Consider the following 20,216-nt stretch of genomic DNA (forward strand, 5'->3'; position numbering starts at 1 on the left):
GGTCCGGATTTTTCTTAATTATTTTAGACGGTACACATTTTACTAATGCCTCGAAAATTATACACTTAAATTTATGCCATACATTTTCCATATTTCCTTCAGTCCTTAGAAAGTCATCATGCTTTTGTCGTAGAAACGTTTGTAATTCATGGACATCGGTTTTGTTAAAATTCCAGACAGACACTGGACTTGACCTCGGATTTACTGTGTTTTCCCATAAGATTTCTAATAAGACGCTATTGTGATCACTTATTTTATGAAGACTTTCAGAGTTGACAAAGAGAGAGACAGGTCTTAGTAGGTAAACATCTAAGAGGGCATTGTCACGCGTCGGACCATTTACTACCTGCGTGAAATCTTTACGCCAGATCAATTCATTAACAAGGGTCTGTGCATCTGAATTTGTACCTGAAATCCCGTTCCAGTTAATTTTCGGGAGGTTTAGATCCCCAGCAATTACTACGTTTCGGTCTTCTGATACTGTATTAAGATATTCATTTAGTTTGTGCAAAGTTAAATTGTTTAATTCACTGGGTGGTCTGTAACATGCTATTACATCTAAGGTTTCCAGCCCATTTCTTATCTGAACATTCAATATTTCAACTTCCTCATGTATCCACAGAAGATTGCTACTTATTTCTATCTTAGTACAAACGAAAACTCCCCCTCCCTTTTCACTTCTATCCTTTCTGAAGACTCTATAATCCGATCTAAAAATTTCAGAGTCATTTATGTCTTCCCTAAGCCATGATTCCGTCCCAATTATTACATCTGGATTATAAACATCGACCAAGTTCCAAAACGGAATAAGTTTATTTCTAATACTTCGGCAATTAACCTGCAGTAGTCTTAGTAGGCCTGTCCTTACTTGAACATTCTGAATCCCCGTGGCACCTCGCCGTCACTGCAGGTCTACGCCGCCCGCGGATAGGTCTTCGACCGCACCCCCGCTGACCGCCGGTAGTCCCACGCCCCCGCCGTCGGCTGATGGTCCTTCGGTGCCGCTGCCAGCTGATGGATCCTCGATCCCGCCGCGCCATGTTGTAGTAACTACCCGCGCGAAGAGGGATCCCATGTCTGCAGCCCCCCTCCGATTTAGGTGGATTCCGTCTCTTCCGAAGCATCTGTCGTCTATCCAGGAATTTGGATCGACGAAACGCGCACCAAGACACTCCGCTACCCACTCGAAAGCTTTATTCACACGACCCACTTTTCTCCAGTTCACATCCCTCCGTCTGACGATTCCACTGATGACAATCCCAGCTGCCGGATATTTCTTCTTCGTTTCCATCACCAAGTCATATACATCTGCCATGATATAATCAACACCTCTTCGCAAATCGTTTGTTCCTACGTGAAGGACGATGTTTTTCGGGTCCCCTCGTTCCTGATTTTCGATCACGCTTTTCATTTCATTCACTCTAATCCCAGGGTAACACTCTGTCGCCAGCTCCGGTTGTAGATTCCCTACGTGTCGAATGATGGAGTCTCCGATGATAACACTTGCCGCACCATGCTTCTTCTTCTCCTCCCTCTCTTCGCCATTTTCCTTTTCCCGTCGCAACAACTTATTTTCGTCCTCCAGAAACTTGATCCGTTGCTCCGCCGTCTCTAGATTCTCCCGTAGCTTCTTCACCTCGTTCCGTAGACCGATGAGCTCCCTGTTGCCTGCCTCGTTCCCGCAGTCCTTGCACAGCCACGTTTCTTCTACTATCTGTTCCCTCTTGATCTTCTGACAAGTCAGATGGAACCACTTCTCGCACTGGTTGCACAGCACGCCTACTCTTAGGTTCTTTCTACAGCTGCCACACTTGACACTGAACACTCCGTTGTCGCTTGCAGGTCCTGGATTCAGTTCGATACCACCAATAATTAGTAGTATCGCGATCACTATGTGAAAGAAGAGAGACTCAGCCAGACCTGCCAAAGCTGTCCCTTTCACGCTCCGCTGCATCCTTGACCTGGCCGCCCAGCCGCCTATCCTTGCCCGGTACAGCTCCAACTCACAGCCCATTGCTCAAACCTTTTCTCCGCTGCGAAAAATACGTCCTTCCTCTCCACCGGCCTGAAGACATCTTAACGTAATGAATATGCTGATTCTTAAAGTAAAATGGCTGGCTAAAATATATAGTTGAATCAGATAGTCTACTTTGCCGCTTAAAGTCTCTTGGCCGGCTTCCAACTTAGAGAGAATTTATTCTCCCATTTATTTTGAGGATAGCAACATCAGATTGTCCGTTAGTTTGCAGTAGAGTACACAGTAAGAACGGATGCTGTAGTCAAATACCACTATAGCAAAGACTTCAATAGAATGAAAAAGAACTTACACCAGGTTAAATCCTGAATGGGATGCTACGTTTTTATCATTGAGTAGTTCATACCTATGGAGTAACGGTTAGCGCGTCTGGCCGCGATACCAGGTGGTCCGGGTTCGATTCCCGGTGGTGCAAGTTACCTGGTTGAGATTTTTCCGGGGTTTTCCCTCAACCCAAATATGAGCAAATGCTGAATAACTTTAGGTGCTGGACCCCGGACTCATTTCACCGGCATTATCACTAAAGCACGTCTTCATTGCCCGCGTTCATAAGTTACCTGCGCTTGGATAGTGTGGCGTATGCCTAGCTTGATGTGTGATGGGAGGGGAAGATACGGACGTTCCCTCCGTTGTACAAGTTCAGTGCGGTGAAGGACAGAGTTGCACCTTCTTTACATGACAGCGTTGTTGTAAATAAATGCATTGTAACACATCCTCAGAACTTTAATAACATTATATTATTAATAGAATGCAATACTGCACAACAGTTTTCATTTATGATTCACCTATTGGTGCGTCCACAGTTCCATTACAATAAAGAACAATACATTTTCGTAGAGTATCGAAAGAAAAACCTCTTCGCCTATCACTTAGAACTTGAACTGAGAAAATGTGTGTTCCACATCGCAAGACATGAGTGATGCGAAACGAAAATATGAGCTGTCACACGTATCTGAGGGCTCGCCATTAATCGACAAAATATCTCTTATTTCACACATTGCCGAAAATCCACAGTTCTTTTTCAACACGGTCCCAAATTTCGGCTTAACCGGTTCCAAACTTGGATGTGGTTTTGCTTCACACAGACTTTGGTACAAATGTTCTACGAGTCGGAGGCCACTGAACATTTCGAGAGTTGACTATTCTAGTTGTTTTATTGTTGTGGGAACATCTTTGTAAACATCTTTTATGTACAATAGATACCCATATTTTATTATTTGTGACAGATTTCCTAATGCTGTTGATGGCATAATCATAGCACGGGGATAAATATCTTTTGCGTAGAGTTGACTCGCATGGAACGTTTCGCCCAGTATATTTCTGCAGAAGTGATTTGAAAGTAGCATTTTGTAACTTGTGTAACGGAATATTGCAACTTACCATCATATTGCAGAGGTCGTTACAAAACTCTCTCTGAGTACGCTTATATGAATTTGAACACGATGTTGTATCATATCTGCCAAACAGCGTTATACTTCTTTATGTTGTTTAGACTTGCAGTGCTTTTGGATGAAAAGTATTGTGGCCTTTAAAGTGTATATGGCATAATTTCAAGGGAAAAATTGTTCCGGGGCCGGGTATCGATCCTGGGACCTCTGGTTGAACGTACCAGCGCTCTCCCAACTGAGCTACCCGGGAACTCCACTCGACACCGTCTCAACTTTTCCCTTTATATCCACACAACTCGCGTGGGCTGACGAAACGGCCAGAGACCCACATCGAGTGCACACAAACTCTGTGTGACTTGGAAAAATTGTTCCCTTGAAATTATTCAAATCTGCTTTACAGGGAGCTTCACCTGAAAGACTAGATTTGCATAATATATACGTTACTGTGTCCTTAACAGAAAACCACAATTCCAAGTCACACAGAGTTTGTGTGCACTCGATGTGGTTCTCTGGCGTTTCGTCAGCCCACGCGAGTTGTGTGGATATAAAGGGAAAAGTTGAGACGGTGTCGGGTGGAGTTCCCGGGTAGCTCAGTTGGGAGATCGCTGGTACGTTCAACCAGAGGTCCCGGGATCGATACCCGGCCCCGGAACAATTTTTCCCTTGAAATTATTCAAATCTGCTTTACAGGGAGCTTCACCTGAAAGACTAGATTTGTATATGGCATACTTTGCAAAATATATTTACTAATTATATAGTGAAATAATCACGGCCAAATTCCTCCACATATTGTAACAACTTCTGTTTCTTTACGTCTGACATTACTGGCACTCTTGTTTACAACTCTGCACGGTCTACAGGTGCCCGACCGACTGCTGTACGTATTGAGAATGCGTCGAGACGCCGTACCCATCGCGAGTGATGTGGACGTGACGTCAGACTCTCGGTATAGCCCTTGTGCAGACAACTTGTATCGCGGCTGCAGGCAATGAAAAGGCAACGAGGTCCGCGCATTAATTATCACCTTCATCTCATTCAGACGCTAAATAACCTAAGATGTTGATAAAGCGTCGTAAAATAACTTACTAAAATAAAAATAAAAAGTAATTGAGCAGAAGGGAGTGCTCGGTAAGTGATACTGAAGTGCAAAAGACAATCTTTTCAACGAAAGACGTTAAATTTATTGTGAGGGAAGAGATAAAATTTGTAAATGTGCTGATATGTTGCAACTTATATCTGAATTAACTGGATATACTGTAAGTTTTCAAACTGTACTAAAAAAATTATCAAAACGGAATTAGTGCAATAGAATAGTAAATAAACAAAATGGGAACCATTTCTTCTTCAGTTACACATTTTTACGTATAAGAAAGACTTAGCTTCAATTTGATATGTTATTCCAAAGTGTCCTTTTACCCGTATTAATTTATAATCTATAACTATGTTGTGCGACCATCACTTAGGTCGCACTGTTTGCTAGCCGGATGGCTACTGCGTTCGACTTCTGCTCATACTTATCAGGATTTCTGACACCACCATTTTACTCAACAATGGGATAGTAATATACGTTACAAAAGCGGTATGTTGACGTTTTTATGGTCGAGGAAAAGATTGAAAAAGCGAAACGTAGTTGAGCTTTTTTAATTTCCGAGAACATGAAAACAATCATACCGCTCGTGTATCGTACATTATTTTGTGCTAAGATCGTTTATTACATACCTGAAAGACGAATTTCTAATTAGTTGCAATGAAATCTCCATCTTGGTTTCTGTTTAATGACGGCAACTTCGGAAAACCAAAATATCTTTCTTCAACATTGTTGCTATAAAATGTTTTCTGTGTTTACCATACTCCAGCAGGCCGTGATATACGTCTGTCTTTTTTTTCCCCCAGTCTATAAATGCGAACTTAAAACAAACGGTAAGGTTATGTAATGATTTATTTTTCATTTTAACATTTTAACAATATTATTTATGTAACATATTGCAGTAATAACATCGGCATCTGGAATCTTGTTGATTTTTTCACGGCTTCCTTAATGTTACTTGTATCAGGAATGCAATAAGTTTCGTGGAGTAGTAGACTTTACTTAATTTTTGCAAATATTTAAAAACGATAATTAATAGTGCAATTTAGGTGAAATTGGAGTGGTAAGTTTCCAATTTATAATTATTACTATGTTAAACGTCTCTAAAAATAATATGTTAAAAGCCTAAAGCAGTAAAATGAATGTCGCGCTTAAGCGGTAAGAAGAGGGAAATTGTTATGTGTGTTACGTTGGGAATACTGAATGTGGTATTTCACACTTACCGCGTATTGGTTCTGTGCGGAAAACAAGCAAATACGCACGATCTCGCACAAACGATTTTTACTGGAGCTCTCAGGATACTATAGGAAAACTACATGGTTACTAAACTTAGTCTGAATTGATTACAAATGAAAACTCTACTTGATTTATTATGAATTTACAAAATGTACATGAAAGTTACTTACAAGATATTTCATGTGCTGATGCTGACGCCATGCCGCTACCGTCTTTCACTTCTAAGTCTCTCGATTCACCCTTCGTCAGTCTCAACTAACCGCCGCATCTCCTCACCAACACTTTTTATGTTTCGTTATCGGTTTCTCGCGTGGGATACCAACCACGCCATCCACCAGGTGAGATGAGCTTAAAACCCCTTTTGATTTTACGTGCTTACATATGTCGTCTTAATCAAACATCTATTATATTTAATTCTATTCAATGCAATATAGTGATAAGTCGCTTTAATGAGACTATGCGTAAGAAAAGAGTTCGAACAATGCGTGATATAATTAAAATGCATGCTTTGTTCTACTGGACCAATGCGATTAGTCCAGCAATGATCTGTGGCGTAAGAATACTTTTATCGTAGCCAGTGATTTACCATACACGCGACAAACTCTACAGCGCTGGCTAAGCATCTATTTACTTCGCAAGCAGGGATTGCATTGCGCGTCTTAACCACGTATTCCGCTGACACTGTTCCTGTTTCAAATTTAATACTCCACAGGAAATCATGCTACAAGGCGCTCTTTAGTCCTGGGCCATAACAACTATTTAATATAGTTTCTCATATCGAATTTTCAAGTTTATTTAGTCAGTATCTTCTTACATTGTGTCGTTTCTTTTGTTAAAAAATTTCCTGAGAAAGTGTTTCACGTATTTATACTTCTTTAGTGTGTATTGACACCAGAAAATCAATTCTATTTATTGCTGGTAAATTGCATATTATCATTTGTATTCATTAAAAAAAACTCCTTTGTTAAAAGTCGAAAACTGGTTTTATTTCTAGACTCCCATCACTCCTGTGTGCCTATAAGAAGAATTGAAGTAACAAATGAGTTTTAACTGCCTTAGACTCTCTTTATTCTCATTAATATCAGTGGTTTGAAGGTCTCTTGCGTCGTTCTTTCGTATATCTGTTGTAGGTAGTTTTCTGTTTTCTTGAAATAAATGCGTTTTTAATAGTTCCTGGGTAGCTCAGTTGGTAGAGCCTTGGTACGTTTAGCCAAATGTCCCGGGTTCGATACCCGGCCCCGGAACAATTTTTCCCTTGAAGTTATTCAAACCAGCTTCACAGGGAGCTATTCCTTAAAGCTAATTTGCATATTACACATCACTGTTCGTTAACAGAAAACCACAATTCAAGTCACACAGAGTTTGTGTGCACTCAATGTTGGTTGCTTGACTGTCAGTCCACTTTGATGTCTGTAGATATAAAGGGAGAAATTGAGTCGGGGCCTGATAGACTTCGTAGGTAGCCAGTTGGTAGAGCCTTGATGCGTTTAGCCAAAGGTCCCGGGTTCGATACCCGGCCCCGGAACAATTTCTCCTTTGAAATTATTCGAATCAGCTTTCCAGGGAGATATACCTGAAAGCTAGATTTGCATATTGCTTTTGTTATTGTTTAATATACTGGCGTGATAATTCCTATTGAATACTAGATTTTGAATTTGTTAAGGTTATCCTGTCACTTCTGTGGACATGAGTTTTCTAAATGTTAAATAAATTGTTAATTTTACATATTTAAAAACTAGGGTAAGTGGGTTTAGACATTACTTGTGAAAGGAAATTTTATGACCTCAAAATTACTGGATTCACGAAATGTTTTCAGTAAGTTCGTCACGTCCGTGGACATTATGTCCATTGACATATCATGTCCACGGGTGAAACAATTACAAGATTAAAAGCTAATTTTAATATATTTGAAATTTATTTTAAATTATGGAATGTTATAGAGGTAGATTTACAAACAAGCAAACATAGAGCTTAAATATAAACACCTGTATTCTAGCGCCACCCAAATGAGCAAAGCTCGTGTTTTGAAGGACTTCAGCATTACTATTAATGAAATTAATTATACTATTATTATTACTGCTGTAATTATTTAGTACTAGCATTATAACTATGGCTAAAAATAACATTTACAAACATTAACAGCTACACAATGAAAACATTTTATTTACAGGAATAAATAATTTAGAAGATTCATGTAAAATAAATGAAATGACATATAAGTTACTTAGTTTTTTTTTTTTTTAATTTGTCATTGATGAATTTAATTAATTCAGGTTTTTAAATAAAAGAATTGAATAACTTAGGACATAATTTGAGCTGTGTTTTAAACCAGCAGTTGTGAAACGTTAGGTTCAATTACTGTATTTTTGTACTGTTTCTTCCTGAATTTTTTTTATTTGTAGATTAAGATATTTAGAAAATAGAGGAAATTCATAACAATTATCTGGATAAGACTGTCCAAAATGAGCTTATACAGGGACATCACTTTATTTTTACTTGCATTTTTATTGTACCTGCATTTCTGAATGTACTTCACTCTCACCCCTTCACTAATGTCCTTGCTCCCGTCAGACACACAAACTTACGGCCGCTGTTACATTCGAAGTAGTGAAGTAAACACTGCAGTGTATACTCGTAGTGTGTTTCATAAATATGATTGCGTCGTTTTCTATAGAAGAAAGAACCTATATTAATAATATCGTACTAAAAAATTATATTCAAGAAACGATAAATTCAATTTCATAGAATATGCTTCAAAATGTTTTTAATAATATGCGTACTGAATTGAAGCCGGCATTGTAATGAACGGCAACCATTTTTAGCAACTTGTTTAAAAATTCAGATTAGCTTATTTTGAATTGAGGTGGCTAGAAGCAAAGGAATGCTAGTGACATTTGTAATAACATGAGTTAAGTGCATCCAGTGTAAGAAAAAGTATCTAAAATTTTAGTGGCAAAGGGATATTTTAATCGCATCACACATTAAAATTTAAATAAAAATTTCACCGATTTTACGAAAGCTTAAATATTTAAACCCCATTTTCTCAAAAGTAACTTAAGTGCACTTACAGCCCTTTACTTATGAGCCCCTCAATTTAAATGCACTCTCTATATTGTATGTTAACACCAATAATTAATATGCTAAGTAAAGTAGACATTACATAACGAACATATCCGCCTGAAAAGTTGAGTTTTGAAAAAAAAATGTTACTACTCTACTGTATTTTGATAAATTCCGTAAAAGTGATGATCAAACTGAAAATCGTAATATCGTATTCCCCTACAACATAAATGGATACACTACTTTTCTCCCCTCCTATAGCTAGTAAAATGATTTGTTTACATATTGCACTAGTAACACCAAACTCCTGTAATGGAAGGGGGCAACAGTGTTTCCGAGTATAGCCAGGTTAATGTTAAAAATGTTGGTAAAAATAAAGTGATGTCCCTGTACAACTTCTTGAAATCCAACTAAAGAATGAAATCAACACTGAAACTAAGAAAAACTATGTATTTTTCATTGGTACTTGACTACATCTGATGTTAGCCACCAGAACAGTTGTCATTCAGTTTAAAGTTTGTTGATTGTACTAAAGAACTCATTCAAGTCAGGAAACTTTTCCTTTCTTCCTGTCCAGTATTTGATTCCACAGTAGAAGGGTTAGCTACTCCACTTCAAGAAGAGACCTAAAACTGTGGACTAGTATGAACAAGTGTAGAGGACAAGGCTATGACAATGGTACCAACATGGTTGGAAAGAAGAAAGAGTACAAAATAAAATTCTACAGAAGTGCCCCAGGGCATTCTAAGGCGTCATTCACTTTATCTATTTATTGGTGATGCCGTCTCAACCTCTGTGTCAAAATGCTTAACACCCAAGAAATTCTTCTGGGTCAGACTTCAGGAGAAAGTGATATTAACGACCAGGAGCTCTACGATGAACTGATACATTTAGAGGCCGTAGTGAATAATGACAACACAGAAATCTCTATGCAGTCTTTTAATTTCATTTTCAAACACAACGCTGTGGAGTGTTTTCCCAACATTTGGGTATGTCTTAGGATTTTGTTGAGTATACCTATCTCAATGGCAAGTGGAGAGTATAGCTTCTTACTTACTGGCTTTTAAGGAACCCGGAGGTTCATTGCCGTCCTCACAAAAGCCCGCCATTGATCCCTATCCTGAGCAAGATTAATCCAATCTCTATCATCATAACCCACCTCTCTCAAATCCATTTTAATATTATCTTCCCATCTACGTCTCGGCCTCCCCAAAGGTCTTTTCCCCTCCGACCTCCCAACTAACACTCTATATGCATTTCTGGATTCGTCCATACGTGCTACATGCCCTGTCCATCTCAAACATCTGGATTTAATGTTTCTAATATGTCAGGTGAAGAATACAATGCGTGTAGTTCTGTGTTGTTTCAGTAAATTTAAATCAATAAAAACATATTTGCGCCCTACAATGAGCCAGGACCGTTTGTCAGCTTTAGCTAGCATCTTCATTGAGAATGAAGTTGTCAAAAACTTGGATCTCTTTCAAATGATTAATATTTCAGCAGAAAGCAAAGCGAAGCGCGGAAAATTTGTGTTAGGATATAGGGTAATTTAACTTTTTGCAGTGTGTCTTCTTAAAAAATAACTCTTGACATTTTATAGTGTGGATTAAACGTTAATATGAAGTTTCGAAAGTAACATCATGTAAGTGTTTAAAAACATTCGATACAGTGTGATGGACTGAACTACAATAACGTAAACTAACATTAACTTTCATTAGGGATCTAGCTGGCTGGAATCTTCAAGTGTGGTATGTTATTTAACATTGACCTAATTACACTAGTTAACAACCACTTTGCATCTGTGTGATATATCAATTCATATCAATTTTTGGTTGTAGAATCCGAAACGACCTTCGAATTGCTGCATCACATAGGGATTTTGAGATATTTCAGATTTTATATGGATTTTAAAACATTTTTACTTTGAGAATGTTGTCATTTTTTTCAGGGATAGTGTGTCATGAATCAGAATCATGATGGTTAAACTCTGTATTTGGGTGTACTATACGGTTGAAATTTTCAAAAGAATCACTGAATGGCAAAGGTATTGAGTTGTGCGAAAAGTGTACAGGCTTTGCCTAGTAGAGGCGACTCAGCTAGCGACGTCAGCCCTGAAGTCTAATGCGTGCTGAAACGTGATTTTGTTGGTTTATAAGAGTTTTTTTATGTTGTTAAGAAAACTTCAGTGGGTTCTAAGTGTTATGTTATGCTTGAATTTTAAATGGTCCATATTTATAAATATCGTATTATTGTCTTTGTGTTAGTGCTGTGTATCTATAGTCCTTCCCAGGAATCTGTGGAGTAGAAAGACGTAATAAGACCTGTGCGCAAGTGCAATGTGGGAGGGTTAGAACGCTCTGAGGGGAGGTTGAACAAAACAACCAATCGCTTGCAAAGAGGGAATCATTTCTATCTAAACTCTCAATAATAATAATAATAATAATAATAATAATAATAATCACCGTAAAAAAACAGCTTGTTACGAATCCCTACAATAAGCTTCGGAATAGGACTGATTCTCTGGCACGACCACAGCAAAAGAATAAGGTTTTGAGATTTGGCACTTGGAACGTAACTAGTCTTTATAGAACAGGAGGGGTAGCATTAGTAGCTAAAGAACTAGCTAGATATAGAATAGACTTCGTGGGAGTACAAGAGGTTAGGTTAGCTGAGAATGGCATATCACAAATAGGAGATTACTTGTTGTATTATGAGGAAGGAAACAATAATCACCAATTAGGAACAGGATTCTTTGTTCATAAAAGAATAAAATCAGCAGTAAAAAGGGTCGAATTTATCAGTGACAGGTTATCATATTTAGTACTTAAGGGTAGATGGTGCGACATCATAGTTATAAATGCTCACGCCCCTACAGAAGAGAAAGACGACCATATAAAGGATAGCTTCTATGAGGAATTGGAACATACTTTTGATCAGTTACCTAGATATCACATGAAAATTTTATTGGGGGATTTCAACGCTAAAGTAGGACGGGAAGATATTTTTAGACCAACTATTGGAAAAGAGAGCCTACACGTAATTAGTAGTGACAATGGAGTTAGATTAGTCAACTTTGCCACATCGAAAAGTTTAATTGTCAAAAGTACAACATTCCCCCATAAGGATATACATAAATATACTTGGACTTCTCCAGATGGATTGACACACAACCAAATAGATCACATCTTGATAGATAAACGGAGACATACTAGTATAGTAGACATTCGAACTTTCAGGGGTGCAGACTGTAATTCTGACCATTATTTGGTAATTGGAGAATTAAGAGAAAGACAATCAGTAGCCAAGCGAGTAGAGCAACAAGTTTATATTACTAAATTCAATATTGTGAAATTAAAGGACGAGGAAGCTAAGCAAAATTATCAGGTCGAAATTTCGAATAGATTTGCCACTTTAGAAAGTTCCGACGAAGTTGAGAAAGAATTAGATGTTAACAGCGTGTGCGAAAATATCAGAGATAGTATCAAAATTGCAGCTGAGCAGAGCATAGGTTATTATGAAACTAAGAAAAAGAAACCGTGGTTTGATGAAGATTGTTGCATTGCAGTAGAAAGAAGGAAATAGGCAAAATTGAAATTCTTTCAGGATCCAGTTGAAGAGAAGAGAAATAATTATTTCAATGAAAGACGGGAAGCAAGTCGTACACTTAGGAATAAAAAGAGAGGTTACTTGAAGGAAAAACTGAATGAGGTAGAAACAAATAGTAAGAATAAAAACAGTAGAGATTTATATAAGGGTATAAAGGAATTTAAGAATGGATATCAGCCAAGGGTAAACGTGATCAAGGATGAGAATGGTGACTTGCTTGCAGACTCTCCATCAGTCCTAAACAGATGGAAAAACTATTTTGCGCAACTACTAAATGTACATAGGCCAAATAGAAATGATCGGGACGAAATTGAAATACAAACTGCTGAGCCATTTATACCCGAACCCACGCTTTCAGAAGTCGAAATTGCGATAGAAAATCTGAAAAAGTACAAGTCTCCATGTATCGATCAAATTCCAGCAGAATTAATACAAGAGGGTGGAAGTGCATTATATAGCGAAATTTATAAACTTGTACTTGCTATTTGGGAAAAGGAAATTGTACCAGAACAATGGAAGGAGTCCATAATTGTACCTATTTTTAGGAAGGGGGACAAAACCAACTGTGGTAACTTTCGAGGAATATCACTTTTGTTGACGTCGTACAAAATTTTGTAGAATATTCTTTTGAGAGGTTAGCTCCGTACGTAGGTGAAATTATTGGGGATCATCAGTGCGGTTTTAGGCGTAATAGATCGACTATTGATCAGATTTTTTGTATTCGACAGATAATGGAGAAAAAATGGGAGTATAAGGGTACAGTACATCAGTTATTCATAGATTTCAAATAGGCATATGACTCGGTTAAGTGGGAAGTATTATATGATATTCTTATTGAATTTGGTATTCCCAAGAAACTAGTTCGATTAATTAAAATGTGTCTCAGTGAAACATACAGCAGAGTCCGTATAGGTCAGTTTCTATCTGATGCTTTTCCAATTCACTGCGGGCTAAAGGAGGGAGATGCACTCTCACCTTTACTTTTTAACTTCGCTTTAGAATATGCCATTAGGAAAGTTCAGGATAACAGGCAGGGTTTGGAATTGAACGGGTTACATCAGCTTCTTGTCTATGCGGATGACGTGAATATGTTAGGAGAAAATCCACAAACGTTTAGGGAAAACACGGAAATTTTACTTGAAGCAAGTAAAGCGATCGGTTTGGAAGTAAATCCCGAAAAGACAAAGTATATGATTATGTCTCGTGACCAGAATATTGTACGAAATGGAAATATAAAAATTGGAGATTTATCCTTCGAAGGGGTGGAAAAATTCAAATATCTTGGAGGAACAGTAACAATTATAAATGACACTCGGGAGGAAATTAAACGCAGAATAAATATGGGAAATGCGTGTTATTATTCGGTTGAGAAGCTTTTATCATCTAGTCTGCTGTCAAAAAATCTGAAAGTTAGAATTTATAAAACAGTTATATTACCGGTTCTTCTGTATGGTTGTGAAACTTGGACTCTCACTTTGAGAGAGGAACATAGGTTAAGGGTGTTTGAGAATAAGGTGCTTAGGAAAATATTTGGGGCTAAGAGGGATGAAGTTACAGGAGAATGGAGAAAGTTACACAACGCAGAACTGCACGCATTGTATTCTTCACCTGACATAATTAAGAACATTAAATCCAGACGTTTGAGATGGGCAGGGCATGTAGCACGTATGGGCGAATCCAGAAATGCATATAGAGTGTTAGTTGGGAGACCGGAGGGAAAAAGACCTTTGGGGAGGCCGAGACGTAGATGGGAGGATAATATTAAAATGGATTTGAGGGAGGTGGAATATGATGATAGAGACTGGATTAATCTTGCACAGGATAGGGACCGATGGCGGGCTTATGTGAGGGCGGCAATGAACCTTCGGGTTCCTTAAAAGCCATTTGTGAGTAAGTAAGTAATAATAATAATAATAATAATAATAATAATAATAATAGTAATAATAATAATAGTGATAATGGTTTATTTTAAGTGGCAGAGTTAAGGCCATTCGGCCTTCTTTTCCACTCAACCAGTATGACAGAAAATTACTACATTGCTATGAATATAACATAATTAATAAAATACAATACAATACAATACAAAGCAATACAATACTGTAATACAACACAATATAATACATAATTAATATAATACAATGACAATTCTTTTTATCTTCTCAACACCAATAAAATAATTATGTAATAATAATAATAATAATAATAATAATAATAATAATAATAGTCGTACCTAAATTAAATAAAAGTATTAAACCCGATCACAATTATAACTTAAATTTGACTGCGCCCGTAAGAAATCGTTTAGTCTTTTCTTAAAAGTGGCTATTGTCTGGCAGCCCCTACGAGAATCTTACCCCTTATCCTGGAGCTGATGCTGCCCGCAATACACTTTAGCACAGAAAGACTCCACCCCCACATGTGCCAAGTCACACTACAGATCCCTGGGACGGACCATAGAAAATGTGACGTAATAGAAGGAAACTGATTTTTCCACTGAATACAGTATCCCAAAATTAGGTAAATCGACCTATTTACACACCAGATACACGAAAAAAGTTTCAATAATAATAATAATAATTATTATTATTATTATTATTATTATTATTATTATTATTATTATTATTATTATTATTATTATTATTATTTAGGTGTCAGTGTTTAAGAGATCCATTTCCTTGAAAAAACTGTTGGGGACGCGTGGCGCCAATATCGTAAGTGGCCCTATGTAAGAAGTTCGTCTGTGATATACTTGGTATCAAAGGATCATGGCATCATGTTTTTAATTTGTCAATGTAAATACGATAGACAGAACCACATTGTGGACGATAGGTAACAAAGAAAACATGTTGAGTTGACTACATGTAAATAATAAAAGTAAATATTGAATATAAATAGTAAATTTGATGTCCGTCATTTCGAGCACGTGTTGTGAGGTACAAAATGGCACGTTGTTAACTCAGACATGAAAATAATTTAAATACCGTATTTAAATAATAAATGTAAATAAATAAGTGTAGATCATATGAACAACAGTGATAGCGGTAGACGTGTTTAAGCTCATATCTAAATCTGATATCGCAGAAACCCAAATTCCCCAACTCAGAATCATCTGGATAGCATTCACTACTTACTTACTTACTTACTTACTTACTCACTGGCTTTTAAGGAACCCGGAGGTTCATTGCCGCCCTCACATAACCCCGCCATTGGTCCCTATCCTGAGCTAGATTAATACATTCTCTATCATCATATCCCACCTCCCTCAAATCCATTTTAATATTATCTTCCCATCTACGTCTCGGCCTCCATAGATGTCTTTTTCCCTCCGGCCTCCCAACTAACACTCTATATGCATTTCTGGATTGCCCATAGGTGCTACATGCCCTGCCCATCTCAAACGTCTGGATTTAATGTTCCTAATTATGTCAGGTGAAGAATACAATTGAGAGTTTTTGAGAATAGGTTCTTAGGAAAATATTTGGGGCTAAGAGGGATGAAGTTACAGGATAATGGAGAAAGTTACACAACGCAGAGCTGCACGCATTGCAGCCTTCACCTGACATAATTAGGAACATAAAATCCAGGCGTTTGAGATGGGCAGGGCAAGTAGCAAGTATATGCGAATCCAGAAATGCATATAGAGTGTTAGTTGGGAGACCAGAGGGGAAAAGACCTTTGGGGAGGCCGAGACGTAGATGGGAGGATAATATTAAAATGGATTTGAGGGAGGTGGGATATGATGGTAGAGACTGGATTAATCTTGCTCAGGACAGGGACCAATGGCGGGCTTATGTGAGGGCGGCAATGAACCTCCGGGTTCCTTAAAAGCCAGTAAGTAAGTAAGCAAGTAAGTAAGAAGAATACAATGCGTGCAGTTCTGTGTTGTGTAACTTTCTCCATTCTCCTCTAACTTCATCCCTCTTAGCCCCAAATATTTTCCTAAGCACCTTATTCTCAAACACCCTTAACCTATGTTCCTCTCTCAAAGTGAGAGTCCATGTTTCACAACCATAAAGAACAACCGGTAATATAACTGTTTTATAAATTATAACTTTTAGATTTTTTGACAGCAGACTGGATGATAAAAGCTTCTCAACAGAATAATAGCAGCCATTTCCCATATTTATTCTGTGTTTAATTCCCTCCCGAGTATAATTTATATTTGTTACTGTTGCTCCAAGATATTTGAACTTCTCCACCTCTTCAAAGGATAAATTTCCAATTTTTATATTCCCATTTCGTTCAATATTCTCGTCACGAGACATAATCATATACTTAGTCTTTTCGGGATTTACTTCCAAACCTATTTCTTTACTTGCTTCAAGTAAAATTCCCGTGTTTTCCCTAATCGTCTGTGGATTTTCTCCTAACATATTCACGTCATCCGCATAGACAAGCAGCTGATGTAACCCGTTCAATTCCAAACCCTCTCTACTACTTGCATTCACTACTTCCTATTCAATTTTTAACGCTTTTATTGTATCACCCTTTGTTCTTAAAGTGGACAAGAATAATCTGGCAGAACGAAACCTGAAACTCAGGACCTTTGTGAAGAAGGAATGTAGGAACAAAAAGGATACATTTGGATGATGAAGTAGCCGTTTAATAACTATATTATTATTATTATTATTATTATTATTATTATTATTATTATTATTATTAACACCACTATTTTTACTATTACTACTCAGAACTTTGTTGACCATGTTCATCCTTATATCCTCTATAGGTGTTTCTAACGTTCAATTTTCCTTGCGTTTACGTATATTTTCTGGGGCTAATATTGAAAGACTCAAGTTGAGAACGAACGTTCAATTAAAATGCATGCAGATTTTGTATTTACACGGTGCGCAGTGTTGAACGTCATGTTCATAAATTAAATATTAAATATCAATCCAATACTTAGGCCTACTTGATTCGCATAATTTGTGGTTGAACATTCCATAGGCACTCGTATTTGAGATAATCTTCAATAAAGCTAATCGTCCTTGCCGTCAGTTTCAGTTTAAAAGGTCCACCATCACCATACTTTTTCTTTAAGTTAAAAACTTTATTATACAATTATTACAATACAATATTGTGCTTAAAAGTTATAAATACTGTGCTATAAAAGCACAGAAGAAACATGTATGGAGGTTGCGATCCTGTGACTGACCTCTGACAATATGTGAAATAAAACAAAAATGTTAATCTTCAAGCAACAGATCTGAATGTTTTTTTTTCTTTTTATTCTTATTACTTGGCGAGGCGGTGGAAATTGTTCTGGGATGATATTAAGCAGGTCAATTTGGTGGTTCACCAGTGAGCGATGGAATCGTATGTAGGAGGTGCGCAGGGTGGATTCAACTGTAGGCACGTTCAAGTCTTTGTGTAGGTTGTCATTGCGGATGTACCAGGATGCATCCACGATTAGACGAAGGACCCGGTTCTGTATTGTCTGAATTCGTCTGATCCCCATATACCACAGCCATACATCCATATAGGTCTCATCAGTGAGAAATGTATGTCTTTTAATGTGAAGCGACAGAGCTGATGAACCCTTCAACAGATGTTTAACTTGATATAATTTATGTCGGAGTCTTTTCACTAGGTTGCTTATGCGTGTATTCCAAGTCAATTTTCTGTCCAAGTACAGACCTAGGTACCGAACTGACTCAGCATGTGATACTTCTTCACCTTGTAGAGTGATCGATTGATTTTCAGTTTTTCTTTTATCGGTGAACTGAATAACATTGGATTTGCTAGGGTTCATTTTAACTTTCCATTTGTCCATCACCATACAAAATAATTTTCAGTTTATTCACGGCCACCTAAAACAATCAGCTGCTCGCTACATGCTGCTGTTGAACGAAATACGTAGAAGACGCCCTCCGGCATTGGGTAGCTTTCAATTGCCGCAAGTGCTCTCATTTTCAGTGGAAAAAGCATGCACATTTGGATGTGTTTCGTTCACTCTTGCATGCATTGCATGAATGATTGAAGTGCAAAGAAAAGTTGAACCGTGTAGGTGTAGATGCACCTTATCTTCTGGACGGTATCGGTATTCAAAGTTATTTGAATATGCACTCCACATTTTGTTGCAGGAACTATCGCGGCACAACTACGTCACTCCCACATCATACCTGGAGCTGCTGGCCAGCTACTCCATGCTCGTCACCAAGAAGCACAAAGAGCTCGTCGGCAACGTGCAGCGCCTCAGATCAGGTGAGTGCGAGCGATTCTGTCACATCTCGTCATGTCACCTGTTTCCAGTTGTTCGACGAGCTAAAAATTATGTTGGAGACGGTTCTATAGCAGATTCCTCGATATTCCATACAAAGACTGGAGTTGAAAGCGCATGATTCTATTCAATACTAGATATAGTCCTATTTTACATTAATGTCTTAGTAAGGTACAAAATTGCATCGCCAAAATATATTACAATACTTTTAATAAAATATGTGTCACGTACTTTTCAATTATGAGATTTTAAGTTTCACAGTGATGTAGTTTCTTTATTTTACGAATGATATATCTCCTTCACTTCAAGGATTAAGTTCGTGTTAAACCTGTTCCGGCGCCCATTTCATTCTTGGTCTTCCTATATCACGTTTTCCTTTTGTTCTAAAGCTGATAGCCTATAGTTTGGCATTCTTTGCAGATGTTCACACCATTGTTTGTTGTTTCTCCAGTAACGGTTCCACCACTAGTTTCTTCTCTTTACATTATATTTTATACCAAAGGTTATATCCACTATTGAGCACTATAAATAAGGACAAAATGAATTATTTTTTTCTCACTAACTAAGAAAGGGTGTAATAAATATTCACTGTCTCTAATTTAAGAAACAATACTCAGATATTAAAAGTAATGTTTAGTTACTTTTAATTAAGTACTATTCAAAATGGCACCTATGAAAAATACATTGGAAAAGCGTTTCCCATCTAACATCCAAATTTATCTATTATATTTGTAAGATATCTTTTCAAGTACATTCTTAAATCTTATAACTAGAAAATGTACCAGAACCAGTTTTGTAACATAATTGGTATAAATAATTTAATAACTATATTAACTGTCCTAAAAATTACAAATTCAGAACTCAAGAAATAAAAAAAAGAAATTATCCTAGAGATTATAATATAATTCTAATGATATGACGCTCGATAATAAAAGTGGCTAATTTGGAGATGAAACATACAAAAGTCTCCGTATATGATTGTCGTACAGAAACGTTGCCTTCCACAGCCTGTCGTACGCGCCGAAGTTGAAGGGTTTTGTCGGACGTTGCATTGCATACAGTTCACTCAGTCTGCTATGAGCTACTGAAGGGATAACTCATACGTAATGTAGTGTTAGCTATTGTTTTTTTTTATTGTTTCAAGAATGTTGTTGTTGCGCTCCTTTCTATTGGACAACAATTATGTTTCACTTCTGACACTTAATTCCATTATGTCGTACTATGTCATATGAAGAGCTGGATTCCAAAGTAGTCTAAGTCAATATAACAAGTTGTGAGAAAAATGACAAAAACTGATAAAACAAATTTGACGCTCCTAGTGCCTGCATATGTTTTTATTTTTTTTTTCAAATGGATCTAATACAAGACTTTGGAGAGTCTGTTAAATAAACTTACGTAGTTACATATGGGCTTGAAAAATAAAAATTAAAACGTGAATAAAACAAGTTAAAATCTAGAAAAAGTAACTTGGGTCACTTTGCAATCCACCTCTTCATGTATCTTGTACAAAAGTTTGTTACTGTGTTCGACTGCCAGCAATAAACATCATCAGGATTTCTGACACCATCATTACATCTCATAATG

The 20,216-nt window shown here is 37.3% G+C and overlaps 1 protein-coding gene across 1 annotated transcript in view; it reads left to right on the forward strand.

Annotated features, from left to right (window-relative positions):
• The window catches only part of LOC138698450 (dynein axonemal heavy chain 1-like), a 629,600-nt gene that overhangs the window by 386,812 nt on the left and 222,572 nt on the right, over positions 1–20,216 (forward strand). The window contains exon 11 of the mRNA XM_069824385.1: positions 18,496–18,616. Coding sequence (XP_069680486.1) covers positions 18,496–18,616 — 121 coding nt within the window. The remainder of the gene's footprint in view (positions 1–18,495; positions 18,617–20,216) is intronic.

This window comes from Periplaneta americana, chromosome 4, assembly GCF_040183065.1.
Source record: "Periplaneta americana isolate PAMFEO1 chromosome 4, P.americana_PAMFEO1_priV1, whole genome shotgun sequence".
NCBI lineage: Eukaryota > Metazoa > Arthropoda > Insecta > Blattodea > Blattidae > Periplaneta > Periplaneta americana.